This window comes from Alexandromys fortis, unplaced genomic scaffold, assembly GCF_014885135.2.
Source record: "Alexandromys fortis isolate MF-2015 unplaced genomic scaffold, M_Fortis_MF-2015_v1.1 scaffold_291, whole genome shotgun sequence".
Taxonomy (NCBI): domain Eukaryota; kingdom Metazoa; phylum Chordata; class Mammalia; order Rodentia; family Cricetidae; genus Alexandromys; species Alexandromys fortis.
In genome coordinates, this window is record NW_026068163.1 from 215,807 (window position 1) to 239,237 (window position 23,431).

The 23,431-nt window shown below is 49.4% G+C and overlaps 1 protein-coding gene and 1 long non-coding RNA gene across 2 annotated transcripts; one reads left to right on the forward strand and one right to left on the reverse strand.

Moving 5' to 3' along the window:
* Positions 1-8,779: 8,779 nt before the first annotated feature.
* Positions 8,780-23,158, reverse strand: Prkrip1 (PRKR interacting protein 1). Its single transcript, XM_050127902.1, has 6 exons — positions 22,974-23,158; positions 22,000-22,078; positions 20,104-20,204; positions 19,649-19,734; positions 17,546-17,613; positions 8,780-9,184 (listed from the first exon to the last, which is right to left on the reverse strand). Exons 1-6 carry the CDS (start codon positions 23,097-23,099, stop codon positions 9,078-9,080), a joined length of 567 nt encoding a protein of 188 aa, XP_049983859.1. The 5' UTR covers positions 23,100-23,158; the 3' UTR covers positions 8,780-9,077.
* LOC126491925 (uncharacterized) lies at positions 9,193-12,184 on the forward strand. The gene is made up of 2 exons (XR_007589495.1): positions 9,193-11,497; positions 11,532-12,184. It is a non-coding gene; the product is annotated as an uncharacterized lncRNA (long non-coding RNA).
* Positions 23,159-23,431: the final 273 nt, after the last annotated feature.

The window sequence follows — 23,431 nt, forward strand, 5'->3', positions numbered from 1 at the left end:
CAGACCTGAAGTTTGAGCAAATGAAAACAGGAAGGAGACATTTGGTAAGCTCCAGCCATTGCATCATGGATGACATTCTTTTGACAAGGGGTTTTTGCTCATTGCGGTTATTGGGAACCCTGGCTTTGGAGTAGGGCTTTTCGGTGCCAGGCAGCAGGGCTCCTCCACCGCCAGCACAATCATCTGGCATGCCTGGGCAAAACTGAAACGTAATCACTGTAATTACCAGTCCTCCTAGGAGCCATTCTACTAACCAAACACGGGCAACAGCCCTTAAAGTTGTTTGGTTTACTTTGTCCCTCGAATGAAGGAAGCCACGCTGTCATTATGAAAGGAAAGCCCTGGCAGTTGAAGGGTTCCCCATTTCAGGGTCCCCGGGGAGCTGACGGAGGTTACACAAAAGGAAGGAGGTTCAGGTCCGGATGCAGGGGCTCTTCTCAGGGCGTTGCGTTGCTATCTGGGCTGTCTGCAAACTGTCGGTTTGTCTTGGCAAGTTTACTTCCTTTACTTAAAAGAAATGTAATTACATTTTATTTATTTAGGGGTGGTGGTGTGCTCCACGAGGCACACGTGGAGGTCAGAGAACAGCTGTGGGAGTCAGTTCTCTCCTTTTACATTTGAACTCAGGGGTCAGGCCTGCCAGCCGGTGCTGTTTGTTTACCCACTGAGTCATCCTGCTGGCTCCTATACTTTTTCTAAAGCCTTAGCCAGCCTGTCTTTGAACACCGATTCTTGGACACATACAATGAAGGTATACAGCATATTCTCTCTCAGTCAATGAATCCTGTTCCTTTTCTATGACTCCTAGATCTTGTCACACAGCATGGTCTCAGCGTTTGTGTGACCAGCACTGGCCCCTCTCTCTGTCCCCGGCACTCATGGCCTACCTGATGTGCCCCTCTATCACGGTCTACTGTAAAAATTTACTACCAAACATCCTAATGCAGTGGTCAGACTTCTGCATTTTAGGAAAACGCCTGGGGCTACGTTATAAAGACAAGCTGTTTATTCTGGTTTACACTTGTGGAGACAGAGGCTCCAGCAGCATGGTGGGAGCCCCCTGGACTGCCTCGTGTGGTAGAGGTGTGTACCCATCATATCACACGGTGGTCTCTCTTCTCATAAAGCCACCAGGGTTCAAAGGCCCCACCCCTGAACACAGGTAGTTAAGTTCCCGCCCTCATAATGCTATTAGGATTTGGGGGGTTAGACTGCTTAGATGGGGGGGGGGGCCGGCAGCAAATCATACTACCGACTCTGACCTTTCTTACTCACTTTACAGTCCCACCAACCCCCTTCCTGGGTCTTCCTAAGACTCACCCTTCTGCCTTCCCTCCTGGCTAGAGACGGTCCAACCTTCTCCCCCAGCAGGTCGTTCAGAATAGAATGATAAGGTATCTCAGTGGTATCACTTGGGGTTTTTGCTTTTTGAGACAAGGTCTCTCATGTAGCCCAGGCTAGCCTCAAACTTGCTATGTAGTTAAAGTATTTGATTTTGATTGCCTCCCCTTCTACCCTTCTACTTCTCAAGGGTCAGGCGGAACCCTGGGCTTCAAGTAGGCAAGCATTCTACCAAATAAATCACCCCTAAGATCCATTATTGTTCTCGCCTTTTTTTTTTTTTTAAAGACAAGGTTTCTCTGTGTAACAGTCCTGGCTGTCCTGAACTCACTGTCACAGAGATCCACTTGCCTCTGCCTCTCAAATGCTGGGATTAAAGGTGTGTGCCACCACCGTCCAGCTTTAAATTTTTTTAAATTTTATGTATATGGTGCTCTATCTGCATGTGAACCTGTATGTCAGAAGAGGGCATCAAATCCCATTATAGATGGCTGTGAGTCACCAGGTGGTTGCTAGGAACTGAACTCAGGACTTCTGGAAGAACAGTCAGTGCTCTTAACCACTGAGCCATCTCTCCAGCCTTGGATTTATTTTTAATTTTGTGTGTGCTCTCTCCCTCTCTCAGCGCATGTGTGAGGGTGCCTGAAAAGGAAGTTGGATCCCTGGAGCCGGAGTTTCAGGTGTCTGGTTGTGAGCTGCCTGATGTGGTGCAAGGACTCAAACTCCAGCCTCTACAAGGGCAGCAACTGCTCACAGCCACTGAGCCGTCTCTCCAGTCCCTGTGAGACCCACTTTATATCATTCTGGACTCTTGTCCTCCCCAGCCTCCCCAGTGCCTCTGTCCCTGGACTCCCCCAATTGCCCTGCCCCTAAGTCAGGACGCTGACCCCTCTGGGGGCATCACTGCCAGGGCCTTCTCCTAACCTCCTTCCAATCCACACTCCATGGTGAAAGATCCCCTTGAGAGGCTCTCGAAGCCCCCAGCATCCGGTCTCCACCATACCCCAGCCTCTCACTGGCTCTGGAATTCCGGTTGAACACTTGCTTGGCTTTCAGTAAACATTTACTACATTCTATGGAACGAGGAAGCTGAAAAGGGCCTCTCTGGACTCCCTCCAGGCTGATTTCTAAGAGTGTTCTCTTTATGGAAATACATGCTAATATATGGTAATTACAGCTCCTTTAGTGGAGGACGACAGAGAGTAAACAGAAATTAAGTTCCAAAGGGGAAAAAGAAAGAGTCTGCTTGGTTCTTGGGCCAGGAGGAAAAGCAGTTTCTACATAACCTCCTTCTGTGCTGCCTTGGGAAGCAGCCAAGGCCCTGGTCCTGCAGAGCCAGGCTTGGATCTCCAAGTCCCAGAAGTGCCGTTCCTCCTGTGAGGGCTGGAGAGATGGCTCAGCGATTAAGACCATTTGCTGTTCTTCCAGAGGACATGAACTCTGTTCCCAACACCCACATGGTGGCTCACAACCATCTGTAACTCCAGTTCCAGGGGACCCAATGCCCTCTTCTGGCTCCACAGGCACCAGAGGATGTGGTGCACGTATATACATGAAGGTGAAACATACATACATTAAAAAAAAAAAAACTAAAAAAATTTTGCCAGCTTGACACAATTTAGAATCACCAGGGAAGTCTCAATGAGGGACTGTCTACTTTGGGTTTGGCTTGTGGGCATATATATGGGAAACCTTTTTTTCTTTAGCCCTGGCTATCCTGGAACTCCTTCTATAGACCAGGCTGGCCTCAAACTCACAGAGATCCGCCTGCCACTGTCTCCCCAGTGCTAGAATTAAAGGCGTGCGCTACTACTGCCCAGGCCAAGGCAATTTATTTGTTTTTTGAGACAGAGTTTCTCTGTATAGCACTGGCTGTCCTGGCGCTCACTCTGTAGACCAGGCTGGCCTCGAACTCAGAGATCTGCCTGCCTTTGTCTCCAAAGTGCTAGGGTTAAAGGCATCCAAGGCAACTTACCCACAAGATGGAAGCAGACCGAAAGCAGACGTGGGGAATGGTTTGGGCTTTGAAACCTCAGAGCCCATCCCAGGAACACAATTCCAACAAGGCCACACCTCTTAATCCTTCCTGAACAGCCCATTAGCTAGGAACCAAACATTTGAATACATGAGCCTATGGGGGTCAAACCATGTGTTATGCTTGCCTGAATGTATGTGTGTCTGTGTACCACGTGCGTGCCATACGTCAGACACCAGAAGGTGGCGTAGGACTCCCTGCAACTACAGTCACAGACAGTTGTGAGCCAACATGTAGGTGCTGGAAAATTGCACCCAGGTCCTCAGAAAGAGAAGCCACTGCTCTTGGATGTTGAGCCATCTCTCTAGCCCCAACTGTCTTAAGTTAACTGACGTGAGCAGCTCCAGCCCACTGTGAGCGGATCATTCCCTAGGCAAGGGGCCACCGAACTGCTAAGAGTGGAGAAACTGAGTCAGCACGAGAGAGGCAGGCATTCGTTTCTCTCTGCTCTTGACTGCAGTGTGAAGGGATAGCTCTCTGCAGTTCCTGCCCTAACTTCCCCAGGGATGGACCGTAACAGAATTGTAAGCCAAATAAACACTTCCATGTCTAAGTTGGTCTTTTAATCAGGCTTTTTAAAAAAAAATCATAGTATCAGAAATAAAATTAAAATACTCCTTTAAATCAATTTGACAATATGTCTAAAAGATTAAGGCTGTAAACAGGTAAATTCCAAATACTCATGGCTCTCTGCAGGGTAGGTGGAGCATGTCTTTAACCCCAGCATTTGGGAGGCAGAGGCAGTGGATTTCTGTGAGTTTGAGGCCAGCCTGGTCACATAGTGAGCTCTAGGCCAGTCTGGGGTACACAGTGAGACCATGTGGTGGTCTGAATGAAACAGCCTCCACAGGCTCACAGGGAGGTGAGGTGTGGCCTTGTTGGAGGAAGTGTGTCACTAGGGGCTGGGCTTTGAGGTTTCAGAAACTCAAGTCAGGGCTAGTGGCTCAGGGTCTCTTCCTGCTGATCCAGATGTAGAACTCAAAGCTCCCTCTTCAACACCATGTCTGTCTGCACACCACCATGCTTCCTGCCATGACAATAACGGGCTAAACCTCTGAACTCTACACCAGTCCCCATTAAATGTTTTCTTTTTAAGAGTTGCTGTGGCCATGGTGTCTCTTCACAGCAAGAGAACACTAAGACAGACTCTGTCACAATAAAATAAAATAAAAATAAATTTAAAGAAAGAAAAAAAGATACTTGTTAAAATTCAGCGTTTCTCAAGGTGGGAAGAAATCACCTTGCAAGACTCCTGCTCAAATGCCCTCTCTGGCCAACCCAATTCTCCTGATTACCGGACCCTCCTCCATTTCCCCTGCCCTTATGATTAGAAAGGTAATGAATTAAAAATTTGAGGCTATCACTGGGGAGCCTACATATTTATTAGCTTTTTTTCTAAGACAAGGTCTCATATAGTCCATGCTGGCCCCGACTTGGAACTCCCGATTTCCCTGCCTCCACCTCTCAAGAGCTGGGATTCCAAGCTCGCAGAGGCTAGCGGTCACCTTCCTTTGTGTGCATTTGGGGGTCTGGCAGCAGGCTCCTTTACCCACTGAGCCATTGCAATGGATCCGGAAGCTCCATCTTTGCTGCACACACACTTCCTGCAGACAGACAGGCATCCCGACACATCCGTGTACCAAGCTTGAAGACGTTCCCTCTGGCTTTGTCTCTGTGATTTCCTTGTTTCCCAGTTACTATCATAGGCTGACCTTCCTGCTAGCGCTAGGGGTTCACAGTCCAGTACCTGAAAAGCTAAGGGTTTGAGACCGGAGGGAAGCCACTGGGGACTGAGTATGTGAAACCGCTCTTTCTGATGGGAGGACTGGCAGGTGGTCGGAGGCCATGTCAGCCCCATCAGGGTTGAGGTACTAGAGTGTGGGTGGGGACATGAGGCATAGGTTAGGGACCAGGTGATCCTGCTCCCCAAGCTAGTATGTGCATGGCGGTGCAGCTTCCCTCCATGGGAAGAGGAGAACATGCCGAAGCTGAGAATCCTTTTCTTTACAGTAGGGTTTACATGTCACACACTCCTGGGACACCATTAAGTGATCACTGAACACACGTGTGTGGGGCTCTTAGTGGGGATGAGACCCCAGACTCAGAATGTACCAGTTTACTTGACACTCAAAGCAAGACAGGCTCTCTTGGGGCCTGGTGTGGACAGAGGACAGTAGGGTCACCCTACTCTCTGGGGCTTGAGCAAGGAAGACAATACAGGAAGCAAGCAGGCACTGTCAGCAATGCTGATTGTACAGGACTGTGGACAACCTGGCAAGGAAGAGCCAGAGGACACCAACATGGGTGAGGGGAAGGCGCGTCCTTGTTTGCTTCTCTGATGCTGTGCTAAAGCCCTGACTTAAAGCAACCTGGGGAAGAATGGGTTTATTTGGCTCACAGCTCACACACAGTCCATCAAGGGAAACTGAGGCAGGAATTGAAGCAGAGACCAAGGAGGGATGCTGCTTACTGCTCATTCAGCTTCTCTTCTTATACAGCCCCCCTTGCCCAGGGATGGCATCACCCAGAGTTGCCCACAGTGGACTAGGCCCTTCCACGTCAATTCTCAGTCAAGAAAATGCCCCACAGATGCGTCCCCAGGCCAATCTGAGGGAGGCAGTTCCCCAATTCAGCTCCTCTTCCAAGTTGACACATTCTATTCCAGAGTGAAATCCAGGACGCTGGCTCCTAGGATCACTACACAGCATCCTAATACGACACCTGGGGAGAGCTCTTAAACCGCAGTCTCGCCCAGAGAACACTGGCCACTAGACAGACCGACTACACGAGCTGAAAGAAGGAACGGGGCCGAGTCCTTCAGCCTCATCTGGGAACGTGGTGACAGGCCACTAGAACTTTCTGACACTGGATGGAAATGACTGTAAAAGCACTGCGAGGATGGATTTGTGTTACAGATTTTAATGAATAGGCAATTCACAAAAGGGACTCATGAATAAAGAGCGTCGGCCCCACTCAAATCTTTTTATGTATGTATGAGTATCGCATGCACATCAAGTGCTCATCGAGGTCAGAAGGCGCTGCCAGATCCTCAGGAACTGGAGTTAATGCATGGTTGCAAGCTACTGTTTGGGTGCAGGGGGCCAAAGGCAGGTCCTCTGCAAGAGCAATTAGTGCTATTAATATTAACTGCTAAGCCCTCTCTCCAGCCCCTTACTCAATTCTGTTCTATGAGGGCTGAGGAGATGGCTCAATGAGTAAGAGTGCTTGCTGTGCAAGCATGAGGACCTGAGTTCAAATCCCCACACCCACTAAAAAGCTGTAACCCTAGCGCTGTGGAGGTCAGAGAAGAGGACTGCTGGGGCCTGTCAGCCACCGGCCTCATTCCAGGCTTAGAGACCCCCGTCTCAGGGGAACAAGGGTAACATGACAGGGATGCTCTTTGGTCTCTGGAGTGCGCACAGGTTCATGAACCACATGCCATCACTCATACAAAGGAGGGCTGTACATCCTCGGCCCTGGCAGTACCAGGCACCCTCCCCTTCTAAAGTGGTGCTGCAGATGACACTCCCCAGGGCTGCACATCAACAACAGTCCCAGTCACGCCGGCTGGCTCAACCCCAGCTCCACCATTTGTAACAAGAGAAACTGTATTTGGGAAGTTCCATGAGAAATCTAATGGAAGAAGGGTAAAGAACATTCTATTCTAAATGACTAGGCTGTCACACAGAGTGCTCAGCACATCTGTCATCAGAGTGTAGGTAAATCAGGATCTTAAGAGACAAGGTTTGCTCCTCCAGAGACCAGGACAAGAGGGCTTAGCTTCCCACAGCAGAAGAGATAGGTGTTTGGGGTGAGATGGCCACACTCACCAGGCTTTCTGAGACAGTTATGTTATATACGGCCTGGGGTTCACTGCCAGGCTTCTCTCCATCCATGAGCCCTCAACAAGCACATGACAGTACAATCCTCCTCTCTGTGGCTTTGGGGGCAGCTGACAGTATCAGCCACCCGCCTCAGTGACGCCATCTCCCCAAACAACAGTCCTAAGATAGACAGAGAGTCAGCTAACCTAGAGAACTGATAACCCCTTAGCCAGAAAGGTCTCCGCAGACGCTTCCTCCTCAGCAGACAGCCTGCAGTCCTTTTGTTTAGTCATCCCAAGCTGCCGGACACAGGTGCTAAGTGCAGCTCGAGGCCAGGCAAACCGGCAGAGGCAGGAAGGGACTTGTCCCCGGCTCTGAGGCAGCAGATGGAAAGACTTTTAGGCCCAGCCCTACTCCTCACTCAGCAGCCCTCATCCAGCAGAGCAAAGCCCATGAGGTCTAGGCTGCAGGTTCAAAGCAAGAGCCTGACACAGATGGGCAAAGGGAGAATTAAAAGCAAATCACAAACCCACAAAGCTAGTCCTGACACACCTGAACATCGCCTGTGACTCAACGTGCTGGAGGGACAGGGGCCAGACGTCACATGGCTCAGAGTGGGCACAGGGCATCTGTGCCACAGCAGTAAAAGAAGGGAAGAGGGGTCATTTCCTTCAGTGGCACAGCCACTGGGAAGGTTCCCATGTTTTGGTAAATAACCGACCACCCAAGCTCATTCAGGCGACCTTAAAGCGTGCCATGCCAAAAACAAGACACGAAAGCAGGAGGGGAGTCACATCTGCTGGGGAAAGGACCCCGTGGGGGTAGGCTAAGAGAACGGAGTAAACACGATCAAAGTACATCACAAACATGTAGGAGCTATCAAAGAACAGCAACAAAAGTCAAAAGTAGAAGACATTCTTCGTTTCCCTTTCACTCAACATGCTACTAACATCCACAGAAGGCACACGGCACACTGGGGAACTGGAGACACTCCAGACACAGAGCCACGCTCTACTAGAAACTGCCCATCACCCCACTGGCCTGATAATGGCTGAGGACCAAGGTGGTCCTGGGTTACCTCCCCCCTCCCTGACATGGTGTTGGTTGCATTCTGGACCCGTACACACAGCAGGTCTGGGACCACAGCCACTCAAGGACACTCAGCGGGAAGACTGACAGGAGGGTTTTCCATCCCGAAGAGCTCCCTCTCCAGTCCCTCTGGGTTTAGATCTCCTGACCTGGGGTGGGAGGAAGGCTTTGGCCAGTACCTGTCCTGTCTCCCATGTCTCTGGTCACCCCCTGCTTTCTTTAATCACCTGTCGTCTTCCTGGAGCCTCTCTCCTGCCCAGCCTCCTGAGAGCCCTGGTTAGCTCATACATGTTCTGAGAGCTGCTGGGCGGGCACAGTTCTTCAGTGCTGAAGTCTGCTATTCCATTAGGGACAGGGCTGAGCACTCAAAGGGTAGGTGTGGAAGGGAGCCTGCAAAAGAGAACCCACCAAATCCCAAGGTCCAGTCTCTGCATTACTTCAGTTTCTCTGAGGCTCTGGTAATTAACATCCCAAACACGTGGACAAAACCTACAGGTGCTCTGCTCTTTACTAAATAAATATTCCCTTCACAGAAACCAGCCCAGAGCTCATCACTGTTCAAGCAGAAAGAAACAGGCACCAGGGGGAAGGTGAGGCACTCCCCTTCAGCAAGAGCAGGGCGGGACGCAGCAGGCAATCTTCACACGTCTAGGGGATGGTTCCTTTGCTCCCTAGGCAAGCAGCGGTGCAGGAGGCTCCTGTCTTCTCCCAACACAGCCAGTCTGGCAGATGGGCCACAACCTCTCTCCTTTCTGAGGCTGGTCAGAGAATGAGCTGGGCTCACGTCCTCATCGCCCCATGATGACGCTGGGTTCCTCTTCCTCCTCCTCCTCCTCCTCTGTCCCAGATGCCTCCTCAGAGCTGCTGGCACGCTGTTCTTGGCACTGATTGGGTTCTGTACCAACACAACATTGAAACCATAAGCAGACAGATCTGATGGATGCGGGGTTAAGTAAGGGAATGTCTCGGCACAGAAGTTGCACTTCTAACCCCAGCTCTTCAAACGTGGAGGCAGATAAAAGTTCAAGGACATCCTCAGCTACATAGTGAGTTTGAGGTTAGCCTGGGTAGCAAACCCTGTCTCAAAAAGAGGAGAGCAGCTGAGGGTATACTTGTTCCCAGGCAGAAACAGCTGGGAGTCAGAGGTGGCCACTGTGTGGAAGGTCTACCACAAAAGCAATCTGCATTGCTCTGAGAGCGGCACCTCAGCCTCACCAAAAAGATCTGGCTGTACACACTAGAACCTGACACCCCAAGTCAGGCCTGCTGAGTATATGGCCCCCACTGTCTACATCACCACCAAAATAGGGTACCCTGAGAGATACCCAGGTGTTTCACATCTCCTACTGGGCTACCAAACTCCCCTGCCTGAGCCTCGGTTCTCAATGAAGACCGCAAGAGGATCTTAAAAACCAATACAAACAAAAGCCCATTGAAACTAGGGCCTGTGCCCACAACAGCCATGCCAGCCTCCTGGCTCTCCTCAAACACTGCCCAGGGACCCCTCTCCTGTTGCCCTATGGCAGATTCTAATACTGCTTTAGCACTGTGGCACAGCTAAGCACAGAGACATCTTGTCCCCAGCCCCCCTCCTGTCCTGAGAGCAGGGGAGTGGGCGGGAGCTGGCTGCAAAGAGGCGGGGGAGGTCTCAGCACAGGGCCCAGCTGACTCACCAGGGACTTTTCAGGCAGTGAAACTATTTTGTATATTTTCTGGCAGACTCACAATACTATGCACTGGAGAGAATATATGCACTGGGGCTGGAGAGAGGGTATTGTCCAAAGCCCTGGATGCTGTTGCAGAGAACGGAGGTTGGGTTTCCAGCATTCACATGGTGGCTCATAATCATCAGTAACTCTAGTTCCAGGGGACCTGACACACTCTTTAGACCTCTGCAGGCACCAGGCACACATGTGATACACATATATAAACACAGGCAAAACACACATAAAATTAAAAACTCTAAAAAAAGAAAAAAATTAACTCCAAATCCAGTATATCTGATGGTTTCCCCTGGCCTTTATGGGAGCTATACATACTTGCATATACATAATGCAGATATATATAAATTAAAACATACATCTTTAAAGTCACTTAGGTCAGGGGTTAAGATGGAATGCAGAGTCCAACTGACTTATAAATGCATCTCTAGAGGGTGGGTGGTGCTGAGCAGCACCGCTGGAAACACGTGGAGTCTACAGCTACAGGCACAGGCCCTGTGCTCTGGTGTAAGTAGCTATGACCCACAGGGAAGCAGTAACTCTCCACGTGCGGAAGTGGACAGGGTGACGAATAAGGGATAGTAGGTGGGCAAAGCTGGAATGACCGCTGACGATGGAGAAAAGCTGGGCATGTCAGGACTCATGCTGAACTTACTGGGGACAGATGGTCGTGTTCAGGCATTGCTCAGGACCCCCCCCCCCATGCTGCACAGCGATCTCTACCAACTGACAGACTACATGGTGTGATGGAGGCCCACCAGACAGCATCACTTAGTGTCACAGGCACCAACGGGCATACAGTCTAGGACACTTGCAGAGCAGAACTGCCCTCCACTGCTTTGTCTACCAGGCAAAGATGAACGACTCCTTCCACCCCACCCCCATGATCTTGCTTTCTAACACTAAGCCAACAAAAGGAAGCAGATGTCTTGGAGCAACACCCGAGGGTTGAGAGCAGGACACCCTCCAGATGAGCCTGGAGTACTTCACAGCACCAGAAAGCAAGGGGGTGCTGAGAACTTGTGATAGGACCGCATCAGCAGGACAACAGTCGGTCCCAGCAACAAGGTACAGAAAGACTGGATCACACAGGTTTGTCCTCACAGACAAACACTTCTTTCTGTAGACAGAGACCATCTCCTAAGTGGATGTCTGTAGATCTCTGCCTTCAGACTGGAGGGGGCTGACTGCACCTCAATCCTTAGATATGGGCTGCACGTGGCAATTTCCTTCCAAAAAGTAAATTATTCGGGGGAAGAGCAGCAAATTTATAGTGGGAAAAGCTGATAAACACTACCTCTGTGGTGTGGCCAACAGCAACATTAACAGCTGTAAGCTGGAATGTGGCAGGGCTTGCCTAGCATAAGAGGCCACGCTTCCATCCCCAGCACCACAAAAACAAACAAGACTCCAACAACCACTGCCACAACTCTGAATAGCAGCAGAGAGCCAGGTCAGTTGTCCGCACTGTAGCAGCAGAGAGCCAGGTCAGTTGTCTGCACTGTAGCAGCAGAGAGCCAGGTCAGTTGTCTGCACTGTAGCAGCAGAGAGCCAGGTCAGTTGTCTGCACTGTCCAGCCTGGACACCGTCCAGCAGCTCCAGTCCAATCACATAAAGAACACCAGTCAAATCTCAACTGTGAGATCTCATACAGGTGCCAAGCCAAGTAAAGTCTGAGAAACTCTCAGTCAATGGAGGCCAAGGCCACATGATGACTGAACACGCTGTGGGGCTCTGTGCTGAACTCTCAACAGGAAGAAGGGAGGGAATAGAAGGCGAGGACCCCGAGAGAGGAGGAAAGCTAGCTACCAACAGTAGGCAGACCAGGGTGTTAAACAGGGTACACGAGGCCCCTAACTTTCAGTGAATCTAGGCTGTAGGTGCAGCTCAGAGGACAGTGCTGGATTGGTATGCACAAGTCCCTGGGTTCAAGCCTATTAACACATAAAACAAAGCATATTTAGAGAAAGCTGAAAAGCTGGGTGGCAGTAGTGGTGCATGCCTTTAATCTCAGCATTCGGGAAGCAGAAGTCTACAGAGTGAGTTCCAGGACAGCCAGGGCTACAAAGACAAACCCTGTCACACACACACAAAAAAAAAAAAAAAAAAAAAAAAAAAAAAAAAAAAAAAAAAAAAAAAAAAAAAAAAAAAAAAAAAAAAGAGAAAAGAAAGAAGGCTGGAGGGACCAGAGAGATGATCCAGCAGCTAAGAGCATTTACTACTCTTCCAAACGGTCTGAATTCAGTGCTCAGCACCTGATGTGGAATATTCCTCTACACTGTGTGAAGATGTGTCACTGTGATTGGTTTAATACCGAGCTGAATGGCCAATAGCTAGGCAGGAGAGAATAAACTGGATTTCTGGTGTTGGGGGGGGGGATCTGGGAAGAAGAGAGGTGGGATGCCAGGAGACTGAAGAAGTTGGACATATATACAGCACAGAGATAATTAAGCCACGTGGCAGAATGTAGATTAATAGAGACAGCTTAATTTAAGTTATAAGAGCTAGTTGGGAAAAAAAGCCCAAGCTAAGGTCAAGCTTTCATAGTTACTATTAAGTCTCTATATATACTGGGGAGCTGGTAGTTCTACAAAACAAAGTTCTGGCTGTCCTGGAACTCACTCTGTAGACCAGGCTGGCCTCAAACTCAAGGTCTACCTACCTCTGCCTCCGAGTGCTGGGATTAAAGGTGTGCACCACCACTGTCCAGCTCTATTCGGAGATTTTATTCCGCTTATAGACATACCACTGGGTGAAACTGAAGACGACAGGGTTTTGGGTTTCTTTCCCCCAGATGGATTAGACAGGATAAGGAGGGGGGGGGGGGAACAAAAACAAAAACCTCCACCCCCAACCCTAGCACTATGGAACTGCAAGGCCATGGGAAACTGCCTATGACACGAAGTTCTGTGGTAACATTAGAACAGCCTGGCGTTAACATGAACAGGGCACATGTATGAAAAACTGAAAGCGGAAAATAAAAACACTAACGTAAGCTATTGTTTTTAGTAAGGATTATAGTCACTATCGTTTTTCACTTTGTCCTATTCAATGTACCCTAACTTCCCAAGCAGGAAATACAACGGCTTCATGATCAAAGGGCACAAAGAACCAGGCAGCTTTCCAGTCCATTACACTAAGTCTGTGGCTCTGTAGGTTGGTCCAAAGCACACACTAGGTGCCATCTGGACGCAGTGCCTCTAGTGAATGTCTCTACCTCAAAGGGAATGCTGTGCCCTGCTGATTAGGGGCCATCTGGCAGTGCCAGGAGATACTTTTAATGCAATGATCAGGAGGAAGCAGCTGCTTCTGATGTACTGGGCAGTGGATGAGCCCTTCAGACAAAGAGAAACTCCCCCTGCCCCCACCACTGAGGCTGGGAAAGAGCTCTAGCTGTGTCCAGTAACAGGGGCCTTAAGGTCACTTCAGATTCTCTTCAAGGGCAGTGTGGTAGGGAAGGGAAACCCTGGTTAGGACACAGCACTGCAGAGCTCAGGGTCTCAGAAGGGTCCAAACTGGCTCACGGCCAACCAGCTGCTCTCACTCAGACACAGGTCCCACACCGCAGGGCGATGGCTGAGCTACTACACAGCACAGGCCGCAACCCTAGCCAGCTGCCCTTCCTGCTGCCAACCCAGCAGGAGCCTCATGGTGTGCTGGGGCCACCTTGTGGCACAGTTGGCACACTACATTAAATTCTATTCATTTCAACCAGGCAACTAGAAAATCTCACTCTTTCACAAAATGAGAAATGGGGAAATAGTCAAAGTGAGGGGAGAGGCATGGAGGCCACTGCTGACGTCCCCAGACCATGTCTATGCTGTTCAACACAAAGTGCACACAAGCAGATATGTTCTGATATGCACGGGCGGGCCACACACCATACCAATGATAACACCTGTTCAGTCCAGCTGAGGAAGCCCTAGAACTTCTGAGCCTCCTGCTTCTACCTCCTGAGGGGTAAAGATCTCGTAGGGTCAGAGATGCCCAAAACCAAGCCAAGTTTTTGTGCAGTGCTGGGATGGAAGCCAGGTAAACACTAACCAACTCAGTGTACCCCGAGTCCAAGCATGGCTTTTTTTACAGACAAGGTCTTCCTATGTAGCTCTAGCTGGCCAGAGACATGCTGGCTCACCACCCCCCATACCCCCATCACCCCCCCTCGTCCCATCCTGTCCCTCAAGTGCTAGGAATAAAGACATGTGATATTACAGCCATTCCGAGCTTTACTTTTAATTTACTTATTTTTCTGAGGCAAGGTCTCACTATGCACCTCTGGCTGGACCAAAATTTACTATGTAGACCAGGCTGCCCTTGAACTCACAGAGGTGGGCTTGCCTTTGTCTCCTGAGTGCTCAGGTTAATGGTGTGTGCCACCATGCCTCACCTAAGTGCTCTCTTTACTGCCCTACGGTCACCACAACCATGTCCACACTACAAAGAACCCATTGACAACTCCCCATAGTCAGCCTCCCAAATCTGTGCAACCATCACTGTGCTCTAAATGTGGTACTCTGAGAACCTCACACAGTGGAGTTTCCCTCCTTTTGTCTGTGTGTATACCAGGGCCTCACTATAGTTCACACTGGCCTTGATGCTGTACGGCGCAAAGATTGACAGACAAGAACCAGCTCCTTCTGACCACCATGGGGAGGGAGCCTGTGAGTACACACACACACACACACACACACACACACACACACACACCAGAATAAATAAAAACAAAGTAGCCATGTGCTATACAGTTCAGGCTACTAGGTTCAAAGTAAGACCCTGACTAGCACACACAGCAACAGCAGTAACAACAACACACCACCACTACAACAACTACAACAGTCAGACTTGTATCACCCTGGCACTTCACAGTTTTACCAAAAGGATAGACATCAGTATGCATGCTTTACCATGACTGTGCAGTTTTAACAGTGAGGTCCTTTATTTTAGCCACTGAACTCAAAAAAAAAAACTAACCAAGATTGGCCACTGGATGGCACTCTTGGGCCATACCTGGAGAACACAGCATAGACTCTAGGAACCACAATGCACGGGAGGGCCAGAACCTGTTTGCTGAACATAGCCAGGTTACTGACCCTCTAGAGATAGAAACAAGACCACAGCCTTGAGAAATGTGATGATCTGGGGCTGAATGGCTGTGGAACCAGGCAGGACAGAAACTTCCATTTACAGAGATGTCACTCGAAAAGCTCGGGATACACAAGAAGATGACTTGGCTTCTCAAGAGGCAGGAAGCTCAACTGGTATAAGAAAATCAACAAAAGACAAGGCCTAACAGACTAGAGACAAAGACCCAAAAAGATTAGGGACCAAGACCCATGCAGACCTGGGATCAAGGCCCAGACTGACCAGGGGCCAAGGCCCAGACAGACCAGGCACAGGAAGTGAGCAGCTATGTGGACTAGTGTTCTCATCATCTTGACACAAGTCAGAGTCATCTGGGAAGAGGGAACTTCATTAAATTGGCCCATAGTCAAGTCTGGGGGGTATTTTCTTGACTAACGATTGATGTGGAAGGGTGGAGCCCACTGTGGGCAGCGTCACCCCTGGGCAGGCAGTCCTGGGTTCTGTAAGAAAGCAGGCTGAGCAAGTACGGAGAGTGAGCCAGGAAGAAAGGCTCCTCCACAACCCCTGCGTCAGCTCCGACTTCCTCACGCTGGAGAAAACCCGAGCTGCCACTGCTCATGGTGTTTATACAGCTGTAGAAAGCAAACCAAGACAGCATCTGGTTTAAACCTTTTCTAGAATGTAAGAGTGGCTGAGTCCTGAAATGAACAGGAAGGCAGTCAGGCATGGTGGCACTGGCACACTCTTTAATCCTAACACTCAGGATCGCTGTGAGCTGAAAGCCAGCCTGGTCTATATAATGAGTTCCAGGAAAGTCAGGGCTACAGAGAGACCCTGCCTAAAAAATAACAAAACAAAAATTTAAAAAATGAATGGGATGGTAAAACTGCAACAAAGAAAGGAAAACATGAATCGGAATCTAATGAAAGCTTTTACAGCTTCCCTGTTACCACATCACTGAGACAAAATTCACATGACAGGATCAACCACAAAACGGAGATGTCACGGGGAAGACAACCTGTGGGTGGACGATTAGGAACTATCCAAATGAACAGAACAAGTTAAGTTGGTTTTTTTTCCCTACCCAGTTTGACAAAAAACATGCAAGCGTGAAGAAACACCTACGGTGGGGCATTCCCACGTCCTGTTTAAGACACTAAGCAGACCGTGAAAGCAGCCACACAGGAATCCCTAGAACAGCAGCTGAAAGTCTATGAAATGCAGGGAATTAAAAACACAACCTGCACAGAACAGGACAGGTGTAATCACAGAACTTGGGAGGCAAAGGTAAAGAGGGTCAGAGTGCAAGGCCAACCTGGGCTACATGAGACGCTAAACCCAAACCATGAGAGAGAGAGAGAGAGTGCTGGTAAGAAGGCTCCGTGGTGAAGGTTCTTGCTGTCAAGTTGGACAACCTCAGTTTGATCCCTGGACTCACATGGTAGAAGGGTGGGAACCAGGAGTCTCAGTTCAGAATCAGCCTTGGCTACAAGGGAGACTAGGCGAAGGGTCAGTCAGTACAGGTGCCTGCCTTGCTAGCATGAGGACCTGAGTCTGGACCCAGCACCAATGGAAAGGGTAGGCATGGGAGTGTGTGCTTGGAATCCCAGCTCTAGGGAGACAGAGAAGGACAATCCCTGGGACTTGTCAGGCAGCCAGCCCAGGGAAATCAGTGAACTCCAGCTTTAGTGAGACTGTGTCACAACAATTCAGGTACAGAGCAACTGAAGAGGAACCTGACATTGGTCTCTGGCTTCCATGTGCACACATGTACAAACACAGATGTGTGTATATATGTATGTACACGTAACTACAAAACAAAAGGGTTCCAAATGCTGAGACAGCCCTTCAATCCTTCCTCCTGGGGAAAAAAAAATGAGGCAAGTTGGAGAACTACTGGAAGACAGTTGGTGGACAGCTGGAGGTACCTGAGGAGCAAGGAAGTGTGAGGACAGAGACAGAGGGGGTGACCCTAGTAACCAGGAATCCAGTAAGTTGCCCCAAAATCCTACTGTGAGCTTTCCTTTTTGCTTAAGTCAGTCTGGCTTGCTTTCTTTCTTTCTTTCTTTCTTTCTTTCTTTCTTTCTTTCTTTCTTTCTTTCTTTCTTTCTCTCTCTCTCTCTCTCTCTCTCTCTCTCTCTCTCTCTCTCTCTCTCCCTCCCTCCCTCCCTCCCTCCCTCTCTTTCTTTCTTTTAGGTTTTTAAGACAGGGTCTTTCTACAGAGCCCTGGCTGTCCTGGAATTCACTAAGTAGACCAGGCTGGCCTCGAACTCACAAAGATCTGCCTGCCTCTGGCTCCTGAGTGCTGGGATTAAAGGCGTGCGCCACTATGCCTAGCTTAGTCTGTGGCTTTCTGACATGACACACACAGCTAACCATGAGTCTTCACAGTTTAGCGGCCACTGCCATCAGCGATGGTGACCAGCACTGAGAGAAATGTGGACACAGCTCACCTTCCTTCTGGTTCTTCTGCTCACGCTTCATCTTCTTTGCCATTAACTTCTTCTCTTTTAACTTCTGGCTACACATGGAAGACACACATGGTGGTTACCTTGGTGGTGTTTTGGAAAAGCCCGTGATGAAGCTACCTTTATAGCAGTGCAAATGTCAGTCACGGCTGGAGACGGCTCGACAGCTAGGACCGGAGCTCAGCTTCCAGCATCCATGTCAGGCAACTCACGACTGCCCGCAACTCCAGCTTCTCTTCTGGCCCCATGAGCACTCATATTTACATGCACAAACCCACATAGACACACGTGCGCTTTAAAAAAACGTGATTCTGCTAGCCTGTCACTGTCAACTGTTTTCACTGAAGTAGAGATCAAACTTTGAGAGTAGGCTGAGTGTAGTGGCTTATAAAAGTAGTCCCAGAATTTTGGTGGGGCCAAGCATAAAAAACAAGAGTTCAAGGCTGGCCTGGGGTACATAGTAAAAGTGTCTCAAAAAACCTGACAGCCCCCCCCCCCCCAATCACATGGGAAGATTGGTTAAAAGAGTCTCAAAAACAAAATGTTCAAATGTAGAAAGGAAACTGAGGCAGGGGATCAGTGTTGAAGCCAGCCTAAGCAACACAGCAAGACTATCTCAAAAGGCAAACAAAACCAAAATGCAGAAATGTTGGGAGACATAGAAACCCACACAGTCACTAAAGTTCCGACAGTATCTTTGGGAGATCTGTAACAGGCTGAAGGACCATAAAGGACGTGTGGTTCCCAAGGTCTTATAAGAAACCATTCCTCTTAGTGCTGCTATCTCAGGGCTGGCCTGCCCAGAACCCCTAGAGGTTATACAAGTCAACCTCTGTTACCTGTTTTGAGGGTTTCTTCTTTATATTTTATTTTTATTCCTTACTTTTGTTTTTGATTTTAGAGACAAAAGATTTCTCTGTGTATTGCTGGCTGTCCCTGGAGCTCATTCTGTAGACCAGGCTACCCTTGAATTCAAAGATCTGTCTGTTTCTGTGTCTTGAGTACTCTCTTTGAGTACTGGGAATAAAGGTGTGCACTACCCACCCAGAGAGGGTTTATTTTTTTAAAGATTCATTTTATCAACTGGGCAGTGGTGGTGCACACCTTTAATCTCAGCACTTGAGAGGCAGAGGCAGGTGGATCTTTGTGAGTTTGAGGCCAGTGTGGTCTACAGAATGAGTTCTAGGACAGCCAGAGCTACACAGAGAAACCCTGCCTTGAAAAAAGCAAACAACAACAACAATTCATTTATCACGTGTGAAAGCCGGGCGGTGGCGCACGCCTTTAATCCCAGCACTCGGGAGGCAGAGGCAGGTGGATCTCTGAGTTCAAGACCAGCCTGGTCTACAGAGCTAGTTCCAGGACAGGCTCCAAAGCCACAGAGAAACCCTGTCTCGAAAAACCCAAAAAAAAAAAAAACCATTTTTCATGTGTGTCTGATTGTGGGTATATGCACATAAGTGCAGTGTCTATGGAGGCCAGAAGAGGGCATCAGATCCTCTAGGGTTAGAGTCATAGGTGGTTGTGAGCTACCCAACATCAACATCACAGGCATGGGAGCTGAACTCCAGACCTTTGGAAGAGCAGCAGGTGCTGCAAGCTTAGGGAGCCATCTAGTCAAACATTTGCATGAGGTGTTGTGAATGATGTGTGTGTGACTGGCATATGCGTGGAGGTCAGAAGACAATTTTATGTTTTTCGGGCCCCCATCCTCAGACAGGGTCTCTCTGTGTAGCCCTGGCTGTCCTGGCACTTGCTCTGAGGATTGGTCTGTTCTCAAACTCAGAGACCCACTAGACTCTGCCACTGGAGTGCAGGGGTTAAAGGTGTGAGCCACTATGCCCAGCTTGAGGATAACTTAAGAACCACCATGTAGGTTCTAGGGCCTAAACTTTAGGCTTGGCAGCAAGCATCTGTACCTGCTAAGCCATATCACCAACCCTTTTGATTTGTTTCGTGACAGTGTCTATTTGTTTCGGGCTGGTCTTGAACTCCTGCCCTGGCCTGAGCCTCTAAGGCCTTGTCTCACTCTCCAGCACCCACTTCCCCACCTCCCGTCTGCAGACCACAATGATCGAAAGCTCTTACCGCTTTTTCCGGCGCTTTGCGGTCTGCTCCTCGGCGGCAATCTTATTCTTTTCCAGTCTCTTCTGAAACTCTGCATCCAGTTTTTGCTGAAAAACAAAACAAAACATGTCTTCACTCAGACCTACCTGGGCTGCACAGACTTTATTACCTACCATGAGGAAATGTAAGAACTAAGAAAACTAAAATCCTGAGAACCCGGCATTGAACACAAACCACTAATTACACCGACCACAATGAACCATATGAGACACTCAGCCCAGCAGGGAGGAAAGAGAGGAAGGAGGACAATGGTGTGGAAGCCCTGACCTGCTGCTCCACTACATAACGGCCTGTGGAGGGCAGGAAGGGGACTCTGGAGCCCTTTCATATACAGGGAAGACTCCTACACACCCCTCCCTAGTGTGAACAGCTTGTCGAGTCTGATCCAGAGTCACCAGATTCCTTGGCTCACTAACCTTCTCAGCCATGGCATCCATGTAGTCCTGCCGCTGGTACTCTCTCCGCCGTAGGTGCCTATAAACGTGGAACTCTCCACTGCCAGCCCCGGCACTGGAACCTAGGGCCAGAACAGTCAGAGTTGTAGATAAAATCAGTTAACCAGGCCTAGGGACAGAATACCATAGCAGAGCATTTGCCTGGCAAAAGGAGAGGCGGAATCCACTCACCAACATAAGCTGCACTTAACCCTGAGACTAAGGACAAGAACTCAAACTGAAGGTACTAATGTACTGGGAATTTCTACTTGTATTCCAACAAGGACAGGGTGTGGCACATCGTAGGTTTTATTAACGACGTGTATGAGGTCACTGGAAATCCCACTCTAAAACAGCAGTGGTGGCACACGTCTGTAATCTCGTACTCAGAGGCTGAGGCAGGAGGACCCAGAGTTCAGGGTCAACTTAAGCTCCACATCAAACCCTCGGTTCAAAAGAAAACTTCTATATGACAGTAAGAGGAGAAACAGACTGCGGCTCAACAACTGGCCATCCAGAAAGACTTACAGCGTTCCCTCCATGATTTCATAAGTGACAGCTAGATCCCTAACAGCTGGAAAAGTGCTTCCGATAAGAAGTAGGATACAGGGCTGGAGAGATGACTCAGAGGTTAAGAGCATTGCCTGCTCTTCCAAAGGTCCTGAATTCAATTCCCAGCAACCACATGGTGGCTCACAACCATCTGTAACGAGGTCTGGTGCCCTCTGCTGGCCTGCAGACATACACACAGACAGAATATTGTATACATAATAAATAAATGACTAAAAAAAGAAGTAGGATACAAAAACATATGAACAACTACATAGAAATCGTCTATCTTAGACTTATGGTTTAAGCATGACGGCATGAGGGACAAAGGGAGACAAATGGGTCATTGAGAGACAGGGAGCCACATCTTGATTATTTATCAGACCTATGCAAAGAGCCTTGAGGTAAACTGAGGCACAGGGAGGGAGCACTTGCAAGTCAGCAACAAACCTGAGAAGCCAAGCCTTCTCTCCACCTTGGTTCCAGTATGTCCTTCTGTTTATGTGTATAGTAGGTGCCTGTGTATGCATGTGGGTGCCAGGAGAGGCCAGAAGAGGGCCGATCATTGTGCTGGCTAGATTTATGTCAACTTGACACAAGCTAGTCATCTGAAAGGAGGGGACCTTAATTGAGAAAATGCCTCCATAAAATCTGGTTGTGGGTAGTGTGATCTCTGGGCTGGTGGTCTTCGGTTCTCTAAGAAAGCAGGCTGGGCAACCATACTGGTAGGATGAACCCAGTAAGCAGCGCCCCTCCATGGCCTCTGCATCAGCTCCTGCTTCCAGGTTCCTACCCTACCTGAGCTCCTGTGCTGACTTCCTTCAGTGATGGACTACAATGTAGAAGTGTAAGCCAAACCCTTTTCTCGCCAACTTGCTTATGGTCATGGTGTTTCATCACAGCAACAGAAACTCTAGGACACTGACGAAAGCCTGTAATGCCTGCCAGTCCTTAGGAGGTCAAGGAGTCAAAGGCGGCTTCTGAGTTCAGACACAGCCTGGGCTACATAGTGAGACTCTATCTCAAAAAATAAACAAGCACCTTTAGCACAAAGCAAGCCTGAAGATCTTCCTTGACTAGTTTGTCTGATCTTGTGGACCCCTTCAGCCTTTACCAACTCTTTAAGGACTTTGAATAAAATGTTTAACCACAAGAAACAAAAAATACCAAAGAATAATTGGGCAACCATTATCTAGTGTCAAACACAGCACTCCTTCACCGTAAAGACAAAAACAACCTCCTACCAAAGATCTAGCTGACAAGTAACAACAGTGTTCCCTATTCCCCTTAAAAATTACCCCCCCCCCCAACACAGACAAAAGACAGTACCCATGACATCGCGGACAAACTCTGGAGGAGGCCGAGGAGCCCACTCGTTCATCTTCTCTGGAATTGGAACTGCTTTGTCCTGCAACAGTTAAACAGAATCGCATTTGTAAGCATACACTTGCGGAGGAAGTTCCCTCTCTTGGGACCTAACAGATGAGCATGCTTCTCAAACCTGGAGTTGACTGCTTATCCTCTGTCCTGAGCTTACTTCATCCTGTAAACCATGGAGTCTAAGATGGGCAAAAGCTCTCCCACACTACAGACGTTGAGAATCTAAGTCACTGAGAGGAAAGCCAACTTCTTCTTGGCGAAGATATGAGGCCTTCTCAGCTGTTTTTCTGAAGTTGGGTTGGAAGGTAAAGAGTGATGTGTTCCAAATTTGTTAGCCAATGCCTCTTCAATAACGGGTGCTATTTAGAGGGGCTGAGCACTTTTCCTAAGGCATAGATTCTTGGTTTTCGAGATAGATCTCACTATATAGCTGGCCTGAAACTCACTATGTAGACCAGGCTAGCCTGGAATTTGTAGCAGTCTTCGTTGTCAGCCACCAGAGTGCTGGGATTATACAGGTGTGTCCAATCACACCCAGCTTCTGCCGCTTTTGTTCTCATTGAAGTTAAAACAGAAAGAGCTGTGAAGCAACCTGGAATCTCGGTGCAGGAGTAGTTGGGGACCCAAGGCAGGGGAGCCCCAAACTTGAGGACTGCCTATGCTACAGAGCCGATGCAGTTGGAGCGTGAATAAACGCGCAATTCCACAGTACCTCAAAAAGAAAATCTAAAAAAGGAAGGTATGGAGGGCTGAAGCTCGCCCTCCATGCAGCTGCGCTGTAGGACAAGGACAGCCACGAAGCTCACTCTCGACGGGGCAGCCTTCCCCTTGCCTGGCCTCCTCCAGGGGGTACGAAGGTTCCCGAGCCTGGCGGGGCGAGGGGGCTGGGCCTCGGCCGGGCCGCAGAGCCCACTCCGACTCACCGGGTTCTTCATGAGCCGCTCCAGCTTGAGCTTCTGCTCCTCGGCCGCATTCTTGGGGATGACGAGCGTCTGCGGCTCTTTCTTGGGCCTGGGCGGTCTCACGGCGGTGGCTGTAGGACTCGCCATAGCAGCTTTCTACTTCCTCGCAGGCGCCGCCGGCTCCCGCTCGTCTTGATGACGACAGAAGGGCGCGCCAGCTGCGCACGCGCACTCCCAGACCTGGGGGACGCTCTCCGGCGGCGCGTGCGCACTCTCTCTACGGGGGGGGGGGGGGGGGGAGGAGGTGGTGTCGTGAGCCTCGCCGGCTTGCTGAATATTCATGAGCGCGAGGCCAGAGTAGCTTAATTTTGACCCTAGCAGCGTAATTTCATTTCCTGTTTCAAAACAAATCAAGGCTGCGTGACTCTCGCGTCCCTAGGGGAAGAGGCGGCCTTTCGTGATGAGTGGCCCGGCCTCAG

Bases quoted from the DNA above. Each gene is read 5' to 3' on its own strand.
- Prkrip1 (XM_050127902.1), bottom strand. From the start codon at position 23,099: ATGGCGAGTCCTACAGCCACCGCCGTGAGACCGCCCAGGCCCAAGAAA. The intron at 22,079-22,973 runs GTGAGTCGGAGT...TAACTGTTGCAG, and splicing joins AGCGGCTCATGAAGAACCCG to GACAAAGCAGTTCCAATTCC. The intron at 17,614-19,648 runs GTAAGAGCTTTC...TTCCATGTGTAG, and splicing joins GCAAAGCGCCGGAAAAAGCG to CCAGAAGTTAAAAGAGAAGA.